Raw genomic sequence first — 15,662 nt, forward strand, 5'->3', positions numbered from 1 at the left:
GGAACTTCCTGCTCGCTGATTGCACAGACAGTACATTTACCATAGCTGTGAACTATAGGCCCCTTTGAAACATAGGTGTTGTAAAATATTGTAGTCTTTATGCATGAAATTAGGTTTGTGTAGTTTTTGTTTTACACAATTCGAGCAACTGTGTTAAATCAAGTGTTAAATCAAAACTAACACTGTTTATATGTGAACAGTGACATATATAAACACTTAAATCAACACTATGATGATAACACTGGCATTGTTAACTGTGCACTATCTGCAAGTACTGTGCAGTATAATGTTGGCCACAATAAGTGACCCATAATATTTTAAACAAAATTATCATCCAATGAAAACTTAATTCATTTTTTTTATTTATATGTGAGAGAAATAGATACTAATATTTAAAAATATATGAATACATCATACTGATACAGACTCTTCAATATGAAGTGAACTTTTCTTGAACCATGACAGCAAATTTGCATTGAACTCTATGACACTCAGACACTGATGAGATCAATAAAGATTCAGCAGAATCATTTTGAATATTTGCATTTTTTTATTATATAAACCTGTTGCCTGCATGATCAGTCACTGAATAGACTAAGATCATAAACTTTAGTTTCATTGGTCTTTATATTAAAAAATAAAATCTGTTTGTGTTATTTGGTTCCAAACAACAATCTGCCACACACATTTTTGTGGTGTGACTTGTCAGGCCATTTAACCGCCCCCCCCTCCCCATCTCTGCAACACGTCGGTGCTCATGCACCCACCAGCGGCTCAGCTGCGTTAATCATCCTCTTCCTCATAATGATGCACCGGATATGGGTCAGTAAAAGGAACTGAGCCGAGACTTCCAGCTGAGGTGTTCTCAGACCTGCTCGCGTTTTGGATGCAGCTCTCTGTCGACTCTCTGATCAGCTCTGTGCAGGGAAACGTCAACCTGCAGGCTGGTTTTGGTTTGTCACATTCACAGTAAATTCACTCGGAAGCTCAGAGAGTCAGCGAGGAGGAAGTTTGAAGATGGACCCTGAAAGTAGCTTCATCAGGGTGGAGAGGACTTTCTGGACAGTTTGGGTGAGCAGCGGTAGTTTGAAGCAAATATCTGCTTGAAACGATAAACTTTGCAGCTTAAAGTCATCTCACTCACTGTGGGTGTGTCTATCTCCTTACCGCGCGTGCACGTGCTCACTCTCCTATATATATATATACATATTTCTTTAATATATTGTAATATGTTGATATTTGTCTCAATTTGCATGACCACAATTAAACACACTATGTAAACAAATGTTTCCATTACACCCTGTGTGCTGTGACATGTTGGATGAAAAGAGATTTCACATCCATATTTTATCATGAAGTGCTGATCATTTCTCAGACCTGATGACCTGATTAGGCATCACTCGCTCAGTGTTAACTAATACAATGAATGATGGCTTTGCTGCATTTAGAGGTCCATGTTTCAGGAGCTCTTGGGAGGATTACTTGGATAATTGCAGCTGCTCATCAGTATGTTTATATTTGTAACACATATGTGTAAAGTGAAAGGAGTTGCTTGTAGTGATGAATAATTATTACCCATCTGAGAAGTTTTTAGCTAGACTGTTTTGGGTTTAGGGGCTGCACCCTTTACTGTTTTTGTCTCATCACCCTTTTTGCAGCTATAGCAGGCAGCTGTTATAAAAAAAACAAACAAACTCTGATATTGTGTAATCGGACTAAATTACCATTTTGTTTCACTTCCTGTAACTGATATGAAATGTCGAGCACCAAATAGTGAAGTTTGCAACTACCATTTTTCAGATAAAGGAATTGCAGGATCACAGAACAGATCCATCAAGTCGCCTGAAACAAGACTCCTAATGAATGAGAATGTTGTTCTGTGTTTACCACATTGTAAATAGACAACTTTTGGATCACACACTATCTTCACTGGGCATCAGTGTAATGTTTACAGCCAGTCAATGCAGGACTAGTTTGAACTCAACAAAACATTTACAGACCTTGCTTTGTGTGGCATGTTGAAACAGGAAAGGGTCTTCCCCAGGCTGTTGTTGCAAAGTTGGAAGAATACTATTGTGTAAAGAGCCTTGTAATGTATGCTGCAGCAGTATGTTTTTCCTTAATAGAAATTAAGGCATCGTCCCAAACCACATGCACACACAGAAACTGTAAGAATACACAGGAACAATGGGTCTATATACTTTTGGCCATATTTTAAGTATAATAATTTAGAACCTGTTTAAAACAAAGACATATGTCAGTCAGTAACAAAAATACATCTGCTTTTTCTCTGCATCTCTTTCTCAGTACTACATAACTGGAGCTGTGAACCGATTCTTCAGGACCGAGCCCAGTAACATCGTCACCAATGACCCGAACTCGTTCCAGGAATCTGCAGTTAACAGTGAGCCTGCTGACAGTGGTCACACAGAGGGAGACGATGGCAGAGGGGAAGTCACAGAGGAGCGGCCTCACGCAGCAGACTCTCCACTTAGTTCATCCAAGCCAATCGCTTCCTGGGAGCTTTGCACAACAGACATCGACTTAGAGTCTGATGAAGAAAGCAGGCAGTTCGAAACCCAGCTGAGTGTAGGCAGTGAGAGATGGAGAACAGGAAATGATGACGCAGGGCTCGTCATCGCTGAAGAAGCAGAAGAAGAAGAAGAAGAAGACAAAAATAGAGTTTGGAACCTGTACACTCATCAAAGTGAGACACTACAGTGTGATGATGATGGAGACCAGACAATGATGGGGTCACTTAATCTTAGAGATGATGCAATTGAAGAGATGGAGGGAAGCAGAGAAGAGGCTGGAGACGAGGAAGAGACTGAGAGGACAATGACTCCAGATGAAAATAAAAAATCAGATGACACCGTGACAATCATCCACTTAAAGAAAGAAGATTATAAAATGCACAATGAAAACAAATGGGCTCTGGAGGCAGAAGACACTGAGGTGAAAGTGTGCTCGATCACAGACTTGACTCTAGAAGAGGAGGATAACATGCACGTACCAGAGGCAGCTGTGCACAGGAATAAGGGGCATTCAGTGGTGATGCTTGAAGAAGTAGAAAATAGCGATGGTGTGTTGCAAAACAAGTGTGACAAGGGGACTAAACAAGTTGAAAACCAGGTGTCAGGCTGCAAAGAGCTGTCAGATAATGATCAAGATGTCAGGGGAGACCCGGGCTTTGCTACACTGCAATTAAATATGGCGTTCGACAAAAGTGTCATTGTGTCAGAGGATGTTGAACAACAGCATGTGGAGCCAGAGCAGGAGGAAGACATCGAGAGAGTTATAGAAGGCAGTCATGATGAAGACATTTTAACAGAGCTTATTATATGCACCAAAGAAGCTGTGCAGAATGTTATAACAGACGGTTTCACAGCTGCATTTACAGATGATGAACAAGTGGATGGAGCTGAAGACACCAAAGTGCAAAGCAGACCCAGAGAGACACATGATGTGACAACAGACATTTCATTAAATGAGAGATTTTTAAATGAAAGTCAAGAGGAGATCTGCAGTGAAGAAGAAAACACAGAAAGTCACATGGGAATAGCATGTGCAGCCCCTTTGTTTACAGTAAAACTCGAAGGCGAGACTACACTGGAAAATATTTCTCTGGGGATATGTGAAACCCAGACTGTTGTGTCGCAGGAGCTAAATTCTCCAATATGTGAGGAAACCCAAGAGGGAGTTCCTGAATACAACAATGAGCTCGGGTCAGATGAAAATATAACACAAAGGTTCCCGGAAGTAGGGGATTGCGAGGAAATCCAGACCACCCAATTACAAGAAGAGGTGGAGAGGCTAGGGCCAGAGAGTCGTGAAAACAGCGGCTGTAGCGCTGGACCTGACTATTTACTGGTGAGGGAACAGGAGGGAGAGGAACTCGAAAGCACAGAGGATATTAACAAAGAACATGTGGGAATAATGAATATTACAGATATCGGATCGCTTCAAGAATCAGAGACAGCACTTGCTGAATCCCCGGTTCAAGAACCAGGACTTTTCCTTGATGAAGAAGAAGGAAAGTCATTGGGTCACTCAATGAAGACAGGGATCGAACGCTCAGAAAAGGAAGCTCACACATACATAGAAGGTGAGTCTGACAAGACAATAAAAGAAGTGGAAGATGCTACTGAAGTGTGCTTGGTTGAATTTGAGATAGATGAAAGATTAAGTGACTCTAAAGGTGCTGCTGGAGATGGGAATCAGACCGCAGGAGCTGTAGCAGCAGGGAAGACGGATGGATTCACTGATGTACTTTTAACATTTTTTGATTCTGAAGCACAGGAAATGACAGACACGATCTTCTTCAAGGAATCAGTAGACGCCATAGACTGGGACCAGAACAGCAACATGACACCTACTTTGCTAGGGGACGATATTGAATCTGAATTTCTGAAGCTGTCAGTTGAGACTGAGCCTCAATTAATTGAAGCTTGTGCAGCAGAAACGCAGGATGCAGTGACAGGTGTGGAGAGAACAGGCCGCGGAGTTGAGGAGGAGGCAGCAGCAAATGAAACACAGAGCAAATACGAGCTGGAAATTTTAAATCTGCAGCTGGAGGAAAATGCAGCTGAGCCAATAAAAGACGCAGACAAAAAAAGTGAAAGTGTGCTGATTACCAAATCTGAATTGTCTACACCAGTTGAGTCACTGGAGGCAAGAAATCAACTATCAGATGAAGCTTTAGAAATCAGCAACGAGGAGATGTTGATAGACATTGAAGCAGCTGATGAGTTGATGACAACCGAGTCCGAGGTAAAAGATTTGACTCTGACGTCAACACAAGACGTGGTGAAACCTGTGACGAGCTGCTCCAGCAGTGGAGATCAAGATGTGACTGATGAAGAAATCCTTGATCTGTGGATACAGACAATGCAGGCAGAGGACGCTGAGGACGTGAAACAAGCAGCCCCTGAGTCTGGACAACAAATTGACACCAAAACAGATGCATCAAATAAGGAAGAAGTTGAATTATCAGTGGAGATTGAGATGGAGAAAGAACTGCAGGTGGAGTCAAACTCAGGAGAATCCGGATTACTGAGTGACACCGACATCTCTTCATCAACAGCAGAGTCTGGATTTATGGATCAGTCTGTAAGTGAAAACTGTGAAACTCAGCTACTGAAATCATCTAGTATAGACTCATTTCAAGGCTTATACGACATATTGGCTGACGTGCCAGAATTAGCAGGCGTCTCTGAATTGTCTACACTACAATCAGAGTCTAAATCTCAGGATGTACTGATGGAGCAAGCAGCGGAGGCAGAATTATCTGATCTGAAAGAGGAGGAATCAATCAGTGAGACAGGTTTTCACCCTGATTCAGGAGCTGCATCATCAGAGGCTAGACATCAAAAGCAAGAATCAGATAAATCACAAGAAAAAACAGGTGAAGAACATGATGACTCAACGGAGGCTGAAAATGGATCTCACACAGGCATCGGTGCTGAGTGGAAAGACGCTGAAGAAAGAGACGTTAAATCACCAACAAAAATGAGTGCACTTTTCAAAGTTGAGAAAACTGAAGTTGAAGATGAGCCTTTTGAGATAAATGCAACCAGCTCTCCAGGTGAAACCAAACGCACAGAATCTGGAAGATCAAGAAGCAGCTCAGAGGCTTCGTTAGAAGAGAGAACTGTTTCTACAGAATCTGGTCCACAGGACGCCACCTGGGCCAGGTCCGACAAGTTACTGAAGTTGCCGTTACTGGACAAACCACAGCCCACATGTTCAGAAGTGTCTGAATCATCACCTGAGCTGAACAAAGTCGATGGGATAGAACAGTTAACGCAGTCTGAGGATGAGGTATTGTTTCTAAAGTAACACATTTAACTATGAAAACGTCTTCAGCCAGTATATTTAAACACAGATGATGTGAATACTGCTGTCGTTGCAGGTGGACGCCTCAGGACTGGACTTTACTGCACAAAGGTCAAGAATTGCTCTTAAAAACCCTCGTGTAAGGCCCCCGAAAGATCCCCGCTCCCTGATACATATGCCCTCGGTGGAACCCATACTTTCTTCACATGTGCCGGTCAAAGTCCCTGCAGGTTTACCTTTGGGAGGCTTGGGCATTGGAATAAAACTGCCTGGTAGGTCACTCACTGTACAACACCTGAAAAGCCACTGCCCTCCACGTAAGTTTCTTATTTATAATCTTTAAATATTTTTGTTTTTAAGGGCTTGGATCAGGTTTTCCTGTTTTAAAAAAGACAGGACCTGCAGTGAAAAAAGAAAATAATCCAGAAACCCTCTCGCAGGTACTATTAATCATCTTTAAATACTGTTCTTCTTATATGTTAAGATCATTAGTTATTGTGTGTAAGTGTTTAATTACACTTTAACAGGAACATGAGGCTAAGGCAGAGGACAAAAGTGACCCACTCAAACAAGATGAGGCACAACACAAACCTAAATGGATGCCACCAAGACATCCAGGGTAACGTCTCAGAGGGTTTTTTTATATACAGCACAAGAAAGACATTTTGGATTCAGACATTTTCTGATTCTTTTTTTTTTTTTTCATTCTTCTCTCCCTAGATTTGGAAATCCACTTATGTCTGAGCTGAAGACCAAACTGAAGAAACCAGTGAGTGAGTGAGAAGATGAACTGCAATGTTTCTTGGGAATATCTGAATATCACAAGGAAACTGTTTTATTTTTAGCGTATTTTTCTAACTAGAGAGATGTTTATCATGCCAATAACTTGTCTTATTTTAAATTTGTGCATTAAAGCCTAAGTGAAAAGGGCATGGTATTTTTTTTATACACAATGATAATGAATGGTTTCTCATCTGATTGTGTGAAGTGTGATTGTATGTCAATGATAATGTAGTGGACTGATGAAAAGTAAACTCTTCCTTAACAAGAAAAGTCTCTGTTTAATATTTATCCTGGGGGCAGCAGGAGCTGTGATGAGATGGACTGGTTGATGTGTCCAGGGTGCACCCTACCTCCCACCCAGTGTTGGCTGCACTGTTAACCCAAAAGTTATTTCTATGCAAACAGTTTGAGTAAATGTCACTTAAAAAAAGTAGTTTTTATTGCATGACTTAAACAATATAAGTATATGAGACAATCACTAGGTGTACTCATTTTTGTAAGTTTAACAAACTTAAACTATCAAGTTTTACCTACAGCCACACCCCTGTTTTCAGCACTGCAGCACTTTTCTAGGTTGCGATTGGTTCAAGACTAGTCTGGGCTTGCTTCTTGGTGGATTCTGAGAAAATTGTGCCTTTTTCTTATTTTCAAGAAGTAAATTGGGTCTTTTCTGCAATTTACCTTCTCCTTTGATGAACATGTTTTCTGCCTGGGAGTTATCTGCAGTAACATGCTGTTGAAAAAAATGTAATTTGCATTTTTCAGTTTTTCATGAGTTTGGACTATTGTAATCAGCAGTTGACTGCACTTAAGAAGACGCCATTTTCTTGGTGAACTTGGTGAGTTGTTTTCTATGTTCAAGTATTACAAATTAGAAACCACTGAAATGTTTCTAGTTAGACGTGTGCATTTTAATATGTAAATTTGAGGTTGACTCCAAAGCATACAAACAGTAGCTCTCAACTTATGTTGTTCCACATAAGATTTAGCAACAATATTTAAAAAATAAACCAAATGATTCTTTTTTTAGAAAGAACATGGACATCACATTTGCCCTTAGAAGAGATGAGGATGTAAAGGATGAGCCTGACATTAGCCAGATGGTCCGACGCTGGCCAGCCCTTTCACAGAAAGCCAGGTTTGTGGAAGTTTCCTTTGAATATGTGTTTTTCTTACTTGTCTTACATACAATACATACTTGGACAACATGTTCAGAGAGGTTCATTTGTGTTATAAGTAACTTTGCCTGTATGACAAAATCTGGCTTGTTTTGCATATTTCAGGTTTACTTGGAGTTTAACAGGGTTGTTGGAAGAAACCTTAAAGAGGAATTCTTTGGTGTGCTTGATGGCTTGTGTCCAAGCTTGATGGAAATTTTCAAGATGAAGACATGTCAGATAGGACCTACTACTAGTTGGGTATTTCAAAGTGATTGTGAGAGAAAATGTCTGCAGCAAAAAGGAAGAATATACTGTAGTAACTGGTGGAAAAAAACACACAAAACATTTTGATAATTTGATAACCAGTTCTTACTGTTTTTGGTTTAAAGCTTGTGTTTGAAAACTGGTTTAGATCTCAGAGTTTATGAAGAGCATCATTATCAGTGATATTTGTTGCTTTGTTGTGTTTCAATAAAATTGAAAAAAAAAATGTACTGTGTTGTGTGGTCATTGAATTGGAAGTTTCCTATCCCATTTATTTTAATGCAAATATAGTTTTAAGTGTATTTGACTTAAAATATTAAGTTTTCACTATTTTGCATTAAATTTCACTCTACTTAAACAAATTAATTTTTGACTGTCGATTACTTAAACCATTGAAGTGTATATGACTTAAAAATATTACGTTCTGTTTTGCATTTATGTTGAGTATACTTAAACAAATTAACTTTTTTGACTGCCGATTACTTAAACCATTTGAGGCAATCACTTGCCTCAAATGGTTTAAGTACAATCAACTTATCTGGGTTTACAGTGTGGGATTGGCTCCAGCTGCCCTGTGACCTTGAAACGATAGATGGTAGATGACGGCTGGATGCATATTTATCATATATTTGGTAAAATAAAGCAAACGCCAACATGAAGTGTCTTAATAAATTGTTGGGTGAAACTGAACCTCCCAATGCAGGAAGAGATTCCATTAATTTGTGTTTAATTGATGATTGTGGAAAGCTAAATGTTAAATATGTCTAGAATCTCCCATATATGCCCAGGCAGCTTAAGATCTGGTGACTGTGAAAACTATAGCATATGACTGATGTTATTGTTATGCTTTTTAATCATTCAGTGAGCCATTGTTCACTGCATTTTTTTAAACTTTTCCATTGACTTATATGGAGTTTTCCTTTAATTTGCCACCTATACAATTATGATAAATCGATACTGGCTATTCTTGAGTGTAGTATTCAAAGTGCTTTCTGCACAGCATGAGCACAGCCTGCTACAGTTTATTCCACTGGGTAAATGGCAAAGTTTATCAGTGAGTATATCTAAGTTCACTTGTCACCCCTCATTTTCCAAAGCAGGTGCAAAGAGACATAAATTATTCAAGTGCTTGTGTTGATGACTGAAACAGTGTTTGGCTTGCCTCAGCACTTTAAAATAAGCTATCTAAATGTGTCATTGCTGCTCAAAGTTATTTGTGTCTACCGGCTTAACACGCGATTTAATGAAATAGAACAAAACGTGCAAAAACAAAAACTGAGAAAAGAACAAAAGTGGAATCAAAGAGATAGTCATTATAATAAAAAGTGTTTTTAACCTTACAGAGGACAGAAATTAAAGGAACATATTTAACTTAAGCGCCATGAGAAATTTCACCCCCCTTATGATGTTTTTATTTTTTGCATAAATGATTCAGATCATCAAACAAATTTTAATAATAAAGATAAATACAAAATGCAGTTTTTAAATGATGATTTTATTTATTAAGGGGAAAAAGCTGTCCAAACCTACCTGGCCCTATGTGAAGAAGTAATCACTTAAATCGAACCTGTCTGACTGCTTTAAACAGGTCTGTAATATTCAGGCCTCAGTGTGACAAGTGAAATTTAACTCAGCTTTTTAAAAAATGTGGTTAATCACAGTTCATTCATGATTTAGCATGAATCATCATTTAAAAGCAGCACTGATGATCATTTAGGTGTGACAAATATGCAAAAGAAAAATGAGGCCGGCGGGCAGATGTTTTTCCTGAGTCCAATCAACACAGTAGATGGCAGTGTTGCCAAACAATGCTAACATCACTCTCATTTAACTGCGCGAAGAAGAAGAAACCTCACGCTGTGATTGGTTAGAATCATCCAACGAACGTGAATACAGCTCTCGTTTAAACAATAGCGGTAGTCCAGTTGTGAGCTGTTGAGGTTTTCAGAGTTTAGGCTTTATTGTTCCAGTAAAACGACTCGTTTCTTGTGTAAACATTGGTAAATATTTTTGTGGCCACCAGGACAAACTTGTTGACATTGGTAAGTCTACTGTGTTCCCGTTAATGTTAGTGAGCTAGGTCGAGCTAAACATCATATTTAACATTTAACGTTACTCAACGTAACGTAACGCCTGAGCTGGGATTGTTAGCGTAATGATCTGATGTTATTGTGTCTAGCTAACCTTAACTATTTATGTTTTCCATTTGCTTCATGTTCATAAACGTCTGTTTGTTAACCCTGTGTTTTACTAAGTTAATATATGGTCATCGCCAAATTAAAAGGCTGGAAGTGACGTTTATCTTTTTGTAGCCACTAACTAACCAACTAACTAGTCTGTGTGGCATGTTAACTCAATTTTAATGACCTAGTTATGTTTTGCTTCACTCACTCCACACGCTACAGGCACAGAGAGAAGACGCCTGAAAATGTGTCAGGAGATCTGAGGTGTAGCCCTCTCTCAAAAATCAAGGAGTGTTTTCTTTGTGTTTAATAAAGGGGGAAAAAAGCCCAACATGGCTGATGAGACAACAGTGCAGACCTCAAATATTCAGGAAAAACCAGATGCTGATGAATGCCGTGAAAATATTCCACCAGGAGATGCTGCTTCATGTGGGACCTCAGGACTCAGTGTCCAAGTAGGAGATGTGATAGGATATCCTTCTGCACAGCCAGGTGGAGACGACAGGCATCTCTGTGACACTCCGCTGCCAACAAACAACAATGAAGTCAAGGCAAAGTCACGGCTGTCTGGACTCCAGTCTGCTCTAACACCAATTTTGAAATACTTAAATATTGGTAATAAATGTCGATCTCCAGATGAACATGGAAAGAGTCCTCATCCCAGTGGTTCCCGCTTTCATTTGAATTTTACCCCACAAAATCAGTTGAAAACAACTGGAGGTCCTGGTCAACATCACAACTCAGATGTCTTCAAGAGTCGTTTCGGACAAAAGGATGCTTCGATGTGCTGGTTGATTGATGAGTGCATGCCAGAAATTACTCTCCTTGATGATACGGTTGATGCTGTGATGGAACTGACTAGAAATAATTCAGCTTTACCTGACAACCTCACTGTTACATCGAGGTCTGGGAACGGCATGTTTACTACTCTCCAGCCCTCCCAGTCCAGTTCATCCACCGATTTAAACAGTGATGTTCAAAAACCTGTCCCTCAGAATACAACACAGGATCCTCTGCAAACTAATGATAGTTGTCATGAAGCAGAGAGTGAGTCTACAGATCAGGCTAGTCCAGTCTCTAAGAATGCGACTAAAACTTCCCTTGTAATGGGGCAGAATAGCTCAGCTGGTAAGACAAGTAGTTCAAGTGATGTGCAGGAGATCCTGTTTGACAAGGATTCTCTTGAAAAATCCAGTGGCAATGTTATAGGAGAAGCTCATGCTACAGACATTTGTCACAACAGCAGCACTGTGGATACGAAACCCCCTTCTCAAAAGAATGGCTCAGGAATTTTGTCAGAAGGGGGATCAAGTCAGAGACTCCGGGATATCATGGGCATGCCCCTTCCTGAACCGTCAAAAAATAACAGTATAACAACTAAGACAAACCCTGGTACCAAGGTGGCTGACATCACTAAGGGTGCTGCATGTTTGTTGAGTAACGTATACTTTCCAGATATTACACTCCTGGATGTTTCATGTGATTCTGTAATTTCACCAAAAGGAGGAACCTTCTGTATGGAGGTCACACAGGATTTTCCACCAAATAGCTCTGTGAAAAACAGCATCCATGCTGTAGAGCTCAGTGAACAAATTGCAGCAGAGCCCTGTAAATCAAACACTGAAGAAATGTCTGGCGCTCTTACTGGCAATACCACCCACACCTTAACCTCCTTTAGTGAACCATCTGAGAAGGGTGTATTGAAAACATCTTTAGAAGGCACTGTAGATATTTCTGAGAGCAGTGCTGTAGAAAGCAGCAGGACGTCTTCAGAGCCTAGTGAGCAAAACATAGTGAAGATTCGAACATCGGCTGAGGACACAGTTCAGACTCATCGTGCTAATCTTACACATGACATAAGCACCTCTGCTGACTCGTCTGCTCAATGTAGAGAGTCACAGGTCACCTTTGACCATGGTGAACCTATGGAGACCTCTAATACTGTAGATGCAAAAACTGAGACACGTAAGAGCCATGACACTTTTACCAGTGAGGTGCCACAACAAAGCCCAAAAGCATCTGGGTCTGCCACTATTGTCCAAGTTTCCAATCTGACTGCCTCTAACACTAGACCTCAAACGCTCGGCCCTCAGAGTAAAACACTGGATTCTTCCCCCCATAATAACAGCAATCCCAAAGTAGAGTGTGACACTAAAGAGCAGGCTGATTCTTTCTCTAAGCTAACCACTGAAACTTGTCTTACAGGTGTACGAAACACCACTTTTGATAGGCTTTCTATTCAAATATCCAATGTCAGTGCCAGTATAGAGAAGGCCAGTGCTACAAATGTCTGCCCCCAGAACAACACCTTTGACAAAGAATGTCCATCTAAACCGAGTGACACTATAACTTTGTCAGAAAGCGAGACTCACCAGAACACTTTACAAAAGACCTCTTCTTCTAAAGTCTGTAATGTAACAAAAGACAACCACTCTGAGGTCCATTCTCCTGAACTGTCGAAACATAACAGCACCACAGATCGCGCAGACGCCCACAAACACATACTTGAAATTGAATTGGGTGCGGAGGAAACTTCTTCTGAATCGAGTGAGACTAAGGAAAATTCACTGTCAGGTCTGCCTGTGATAGATGTTCTTTCTGACACTTTCAGCTGTCAAAGCACAGATACAGGGATCAATAAGGCAAACACATTCAATCTGGATGACACTATAGACTTAAAAGGCGACTCTTTAGTTACTTCAACACCGATGATTAACTGTAAAGTGTTAAACTTCAGCAATGAACGACAGGAGGACAAAATCATAGGGGCACAGAAAAAGCTGCACCTGGTTGGTCCCGATAATCCAGTTGGTCAAGTGCCATCAGATCTGCCATCGAATGTTGCCTGTGACAGAAAAACACAACCTGCTACTAAATCCCTGTTGCCTCCTTCGAAAGTTGCATCCCAGCTATTGAAATGCAAGCCAGCTTCCGCGTTTCCAGCAGGTTTTGACCCATTGATGTCCAGCCTGCCCATGCCAAGAAAGAGAAGCCAAGCAGACGCATTGAGAAGCCATTCTGCTTTAGATGCAACCCAGAAGGTAAGTTTTGAATGTCTTTTTGGAAAGGTATACAGTATATAATTTTAATAAACCAAATGAACAAAAATGAGCACCCCTTGTCATTTTCATAGCATTTTGATGTTAAACCTACTTTTTATTAATGAGACATGACAACTGAACACAAGCAGTGACTACTGTTCTCGTGTTTTAAGACCACAGGGGTATCAAGCTCCTACAACTTGCGTCCTACCACAACAGGTATGTGCTGGAGAGACTTGTTTTAACAATTATCTTAGTAGTTTTGCATTTTAACTTTTCATAAATATTGAAGGTATATTATTGAATGTATATTGTAGTTGTATTTTTTTGTTTCATTTTATTTAACTTTAGTCTTACTTTAGCTATGTATAATATAAAGCCGTCTGACTGAGAGATGTGGTATCCAGTAACTATGCTCTCTGCCCCCTTTAGGATGCAAGCAGCCCAGTTCTGGCTTACCGAGAGTGCAGCTGAGTAGCACACGCTCGGCCATCCAGAAAACTGCTGCAGGTCTCAAGCTGCCGTCGGTGAGATACAACGCATCCACTTCTTCGGGTACTGATAAACCCCATGGCCCTACAGGTACTGGATACAGTGGCTAGACTGTAACTTGGCTGTGTATTCTGATATTGAGTTACTGTTATGAAAACTGTATATAAGTTAAATAGTATTAAGTTTTAGTAGGGTTGGTTCATACATACATTACTTTACAGTTGTATTTCTGAGGTCTAATAATAAACTATTGAACATAAGGCTCGCAAAGATAAGCTATAATGAAATAGCCTTTATTAATATATTTGTGTGTTACTGTGGCAAGGTGACCTCTTTTGATGAGGTTATGTATTTACCTGCCCATCTTTTTCAAATGTTTTTAGACTTTTAATAAAAGTTTGTTTTTAACGTTGAAATTGAAGACTGAATGCCTGTTTGTGGCAGTTTAACTATGGTATACCTTCTTTTACCTATGGTACCTATCTTCTTTTAACTCTGTCTTTACAAACAGCTGCTAACCCTCCGATGAAGAATTCACAGGCAAAGAAGCACCCTTTAACCAGAGGAGAAACTTTGCCAACAGCAAAGAAGAAGAAACTTGGTAAATACTTCTCTGAAGTTACGTTGTAATCACAGTGCTATTTTTAAGGATATTTAGGGCTTGCATGGTTAATATTTACACAAAAGTGAACTAACAATGTTTAAAATGACAGCTGTGCATGTCGTTTGTGTGTCTTGTAGAGTTATGGTCTAAGGAGGTCAATACCCTGGACTTCGTAACTTTTTGTGAGTTACTCACCTGCTCTGGTGTCTGCTCTTTTTCACATGCTTTCAGATGGTGCAGTGCCAGCAAGTACTGCTGAAACCTCAACAGCTTGTAATGCTGCCACCAGAGCCACGAAGCATCCTGCAATCAGCCATAAAGCTCTGCTAGTTAAGCCCCAAGGCCAAGGTAAGCATTAAGAAAATGGACAGCTGGGGTCACTGAAGGTCTTATAAGACTCATTTAATCAAACCTCTGATGTGAGCTGCCTACTATTTTATTGTATTCTCTAATGGGACACATCTGTTTTCGGTTGGTTGGGGTTCTTATAATAGAACTGCTAACATTGGAAAACAACTACATGAGTTTGAGAACTTAAGCTCAAATTGGTGTCTGTGTGGATAGTAGCTGCTTCTCTAGTTATGAACCACCATGAGAATTGGCTCGTAGAAGCAGGAGTAATATAAGGAAGTTATAACAGATGCGGTTATCCTCACTGTGTTGTAGGGTGTGCCAAATGTGCCATTCTTGAAGAGGAACTCAAAATGAAAGTAGAAGAAAACAAGAGACTGAAAGAAGGTATGACTGAATGATGTTATTTCAAATGATTTCTTAAACATGTTGCAGTGTTTTGTAGAGAAGGAAATATTGGTACATTTTACAGTTCCTTATTTATTAATGTGGTTTTTCTTTTTCTTTTTTCTGTTTTCTAGAGCTGATAAAGCTACGTAAACGTCAGGAAGAACGTTAAATGGTCCAGTAAAATCCGATGTTGACTCCGACTGTGATACACATATATTATTAAATGTAACTAAAATTCACTTTGAATTTTATTTAATAAAATTATTTTAACATTTCTAACATATGACATTGCTTTATTCATTGATGATTAATGATTTATTATATATTGTGTAATTTTCGAAAGCTGGTCAGTGAAAATAAATTCTTAATTTTAAAATGCTTGATGTTAAAATGTATGTATTAATAAATTCTTAATAAATATCTTGTTATATGACGAAATAATTGTGCTTTGTATCTTATCTTATGTGATAAGTCTTCATAATGTGTCCCATAACACGATGGTTTTTTATCTGCTGAGGCGCCGTTTTTAGGCGCTAGGTGGCGACATAGTCCAGAGGCC

General features: G+C 39.7%; 2 protein-coding genes and 1 long non-coding RNA gene across 4 annotated transcripts; all 3 read left to right on the forward strand.

Annotated features, from left to right (window-relative positions):
* Positions 1-790: 790 nt before the first annotated feature.
* LOC113135281 (uncharacterized) lies at positions 791-6,888 on the forward strand. Its single transcript, XM_026315172.1, has 6 exons — positions 791-1,071; positions 2,308-5,820; positions 5,912-6,107; positions 6,196-6,275; positions 6,363-6,454; positions 6,556-6,888. Exons 1-6 carry the CDS (start codon positions 1,018-1,020, stop codon positions 6,614-6,616), a joined length of 3,996 nt encoding a protein of 1,331 aa, XP_026170957.1. The 5' UTR covers positions 791-1,017; the 3' UTR covers positions 6,617-6,888.
* A 370-nt stretch (positions 6,889-7,258) lies between these two features.
* LOC113135284 (uncharacterized) lies at positions 7,259-8,109 on the forward strand. Its single transcript, XR_003296154.1, has 3 exons — positions 7,259-7,457; positions 7,649-7,756; positions 7,902-8,109. It is a non-coding gene; the product is annotated as an uncharacterized LOC113135284 (long non-coding RNA).
* Positions 8,110-9,951: 1,842 nt separating this feature from the next.
* LOC113136045 (uncharacterized) lies at positions 9,952-15,541 on the forward strand. Of its 2 annotated transcripts, none has more exons than XM_026316502.1 (8): positions 9,952-10,084; positions 10,448-13,266; positions 13,440-13,485; positions 13,699-13,848; positions 14,270-14,359; positions 14,594-14,710; positions 15,029-15,100; positions 15,235-15,541. In XM_026316502.1, the coding sequence occupies exons 2-8, from the start codon at positions 10,558-10,560 to the stop codon at positions 15,270-15,272; spliced, it is 3,222 nt and encodes a 1,073-aa protein (XP_026172287.1). In that variant the 5' UTR covers positions 9,952-10,084; positions 10,448-10,557; the 3' UTR covers positions 15,273-15,541. The 2 variants fall into 2 exon arrangements, with proteins under 2 accessions (XP_026172287.1, XP_026172288.1); XM_026316503.1 differs by having other exon boundaries at positions 9,963-10,084; positions 10,541-13,266.
* The last annotated feature ends 121 nt before the right edge of the window (positions 15,542-15,662 follow it).

Source organism: Mastacembelus armatus, chromosome 19 (genome assembly GCF_900324485.2).
Source record: "Mastacembelus armatus chromosome 19, fMasArm1.2, whole genome shotgun sequence".
NCBI classification, from domain to species: Eukaryota; Metazoa; Chordata; class Actinopteri; order Synbranchiformes; family Mastacembelidae; genus Mastacembelus; species Mastacembelus armatus.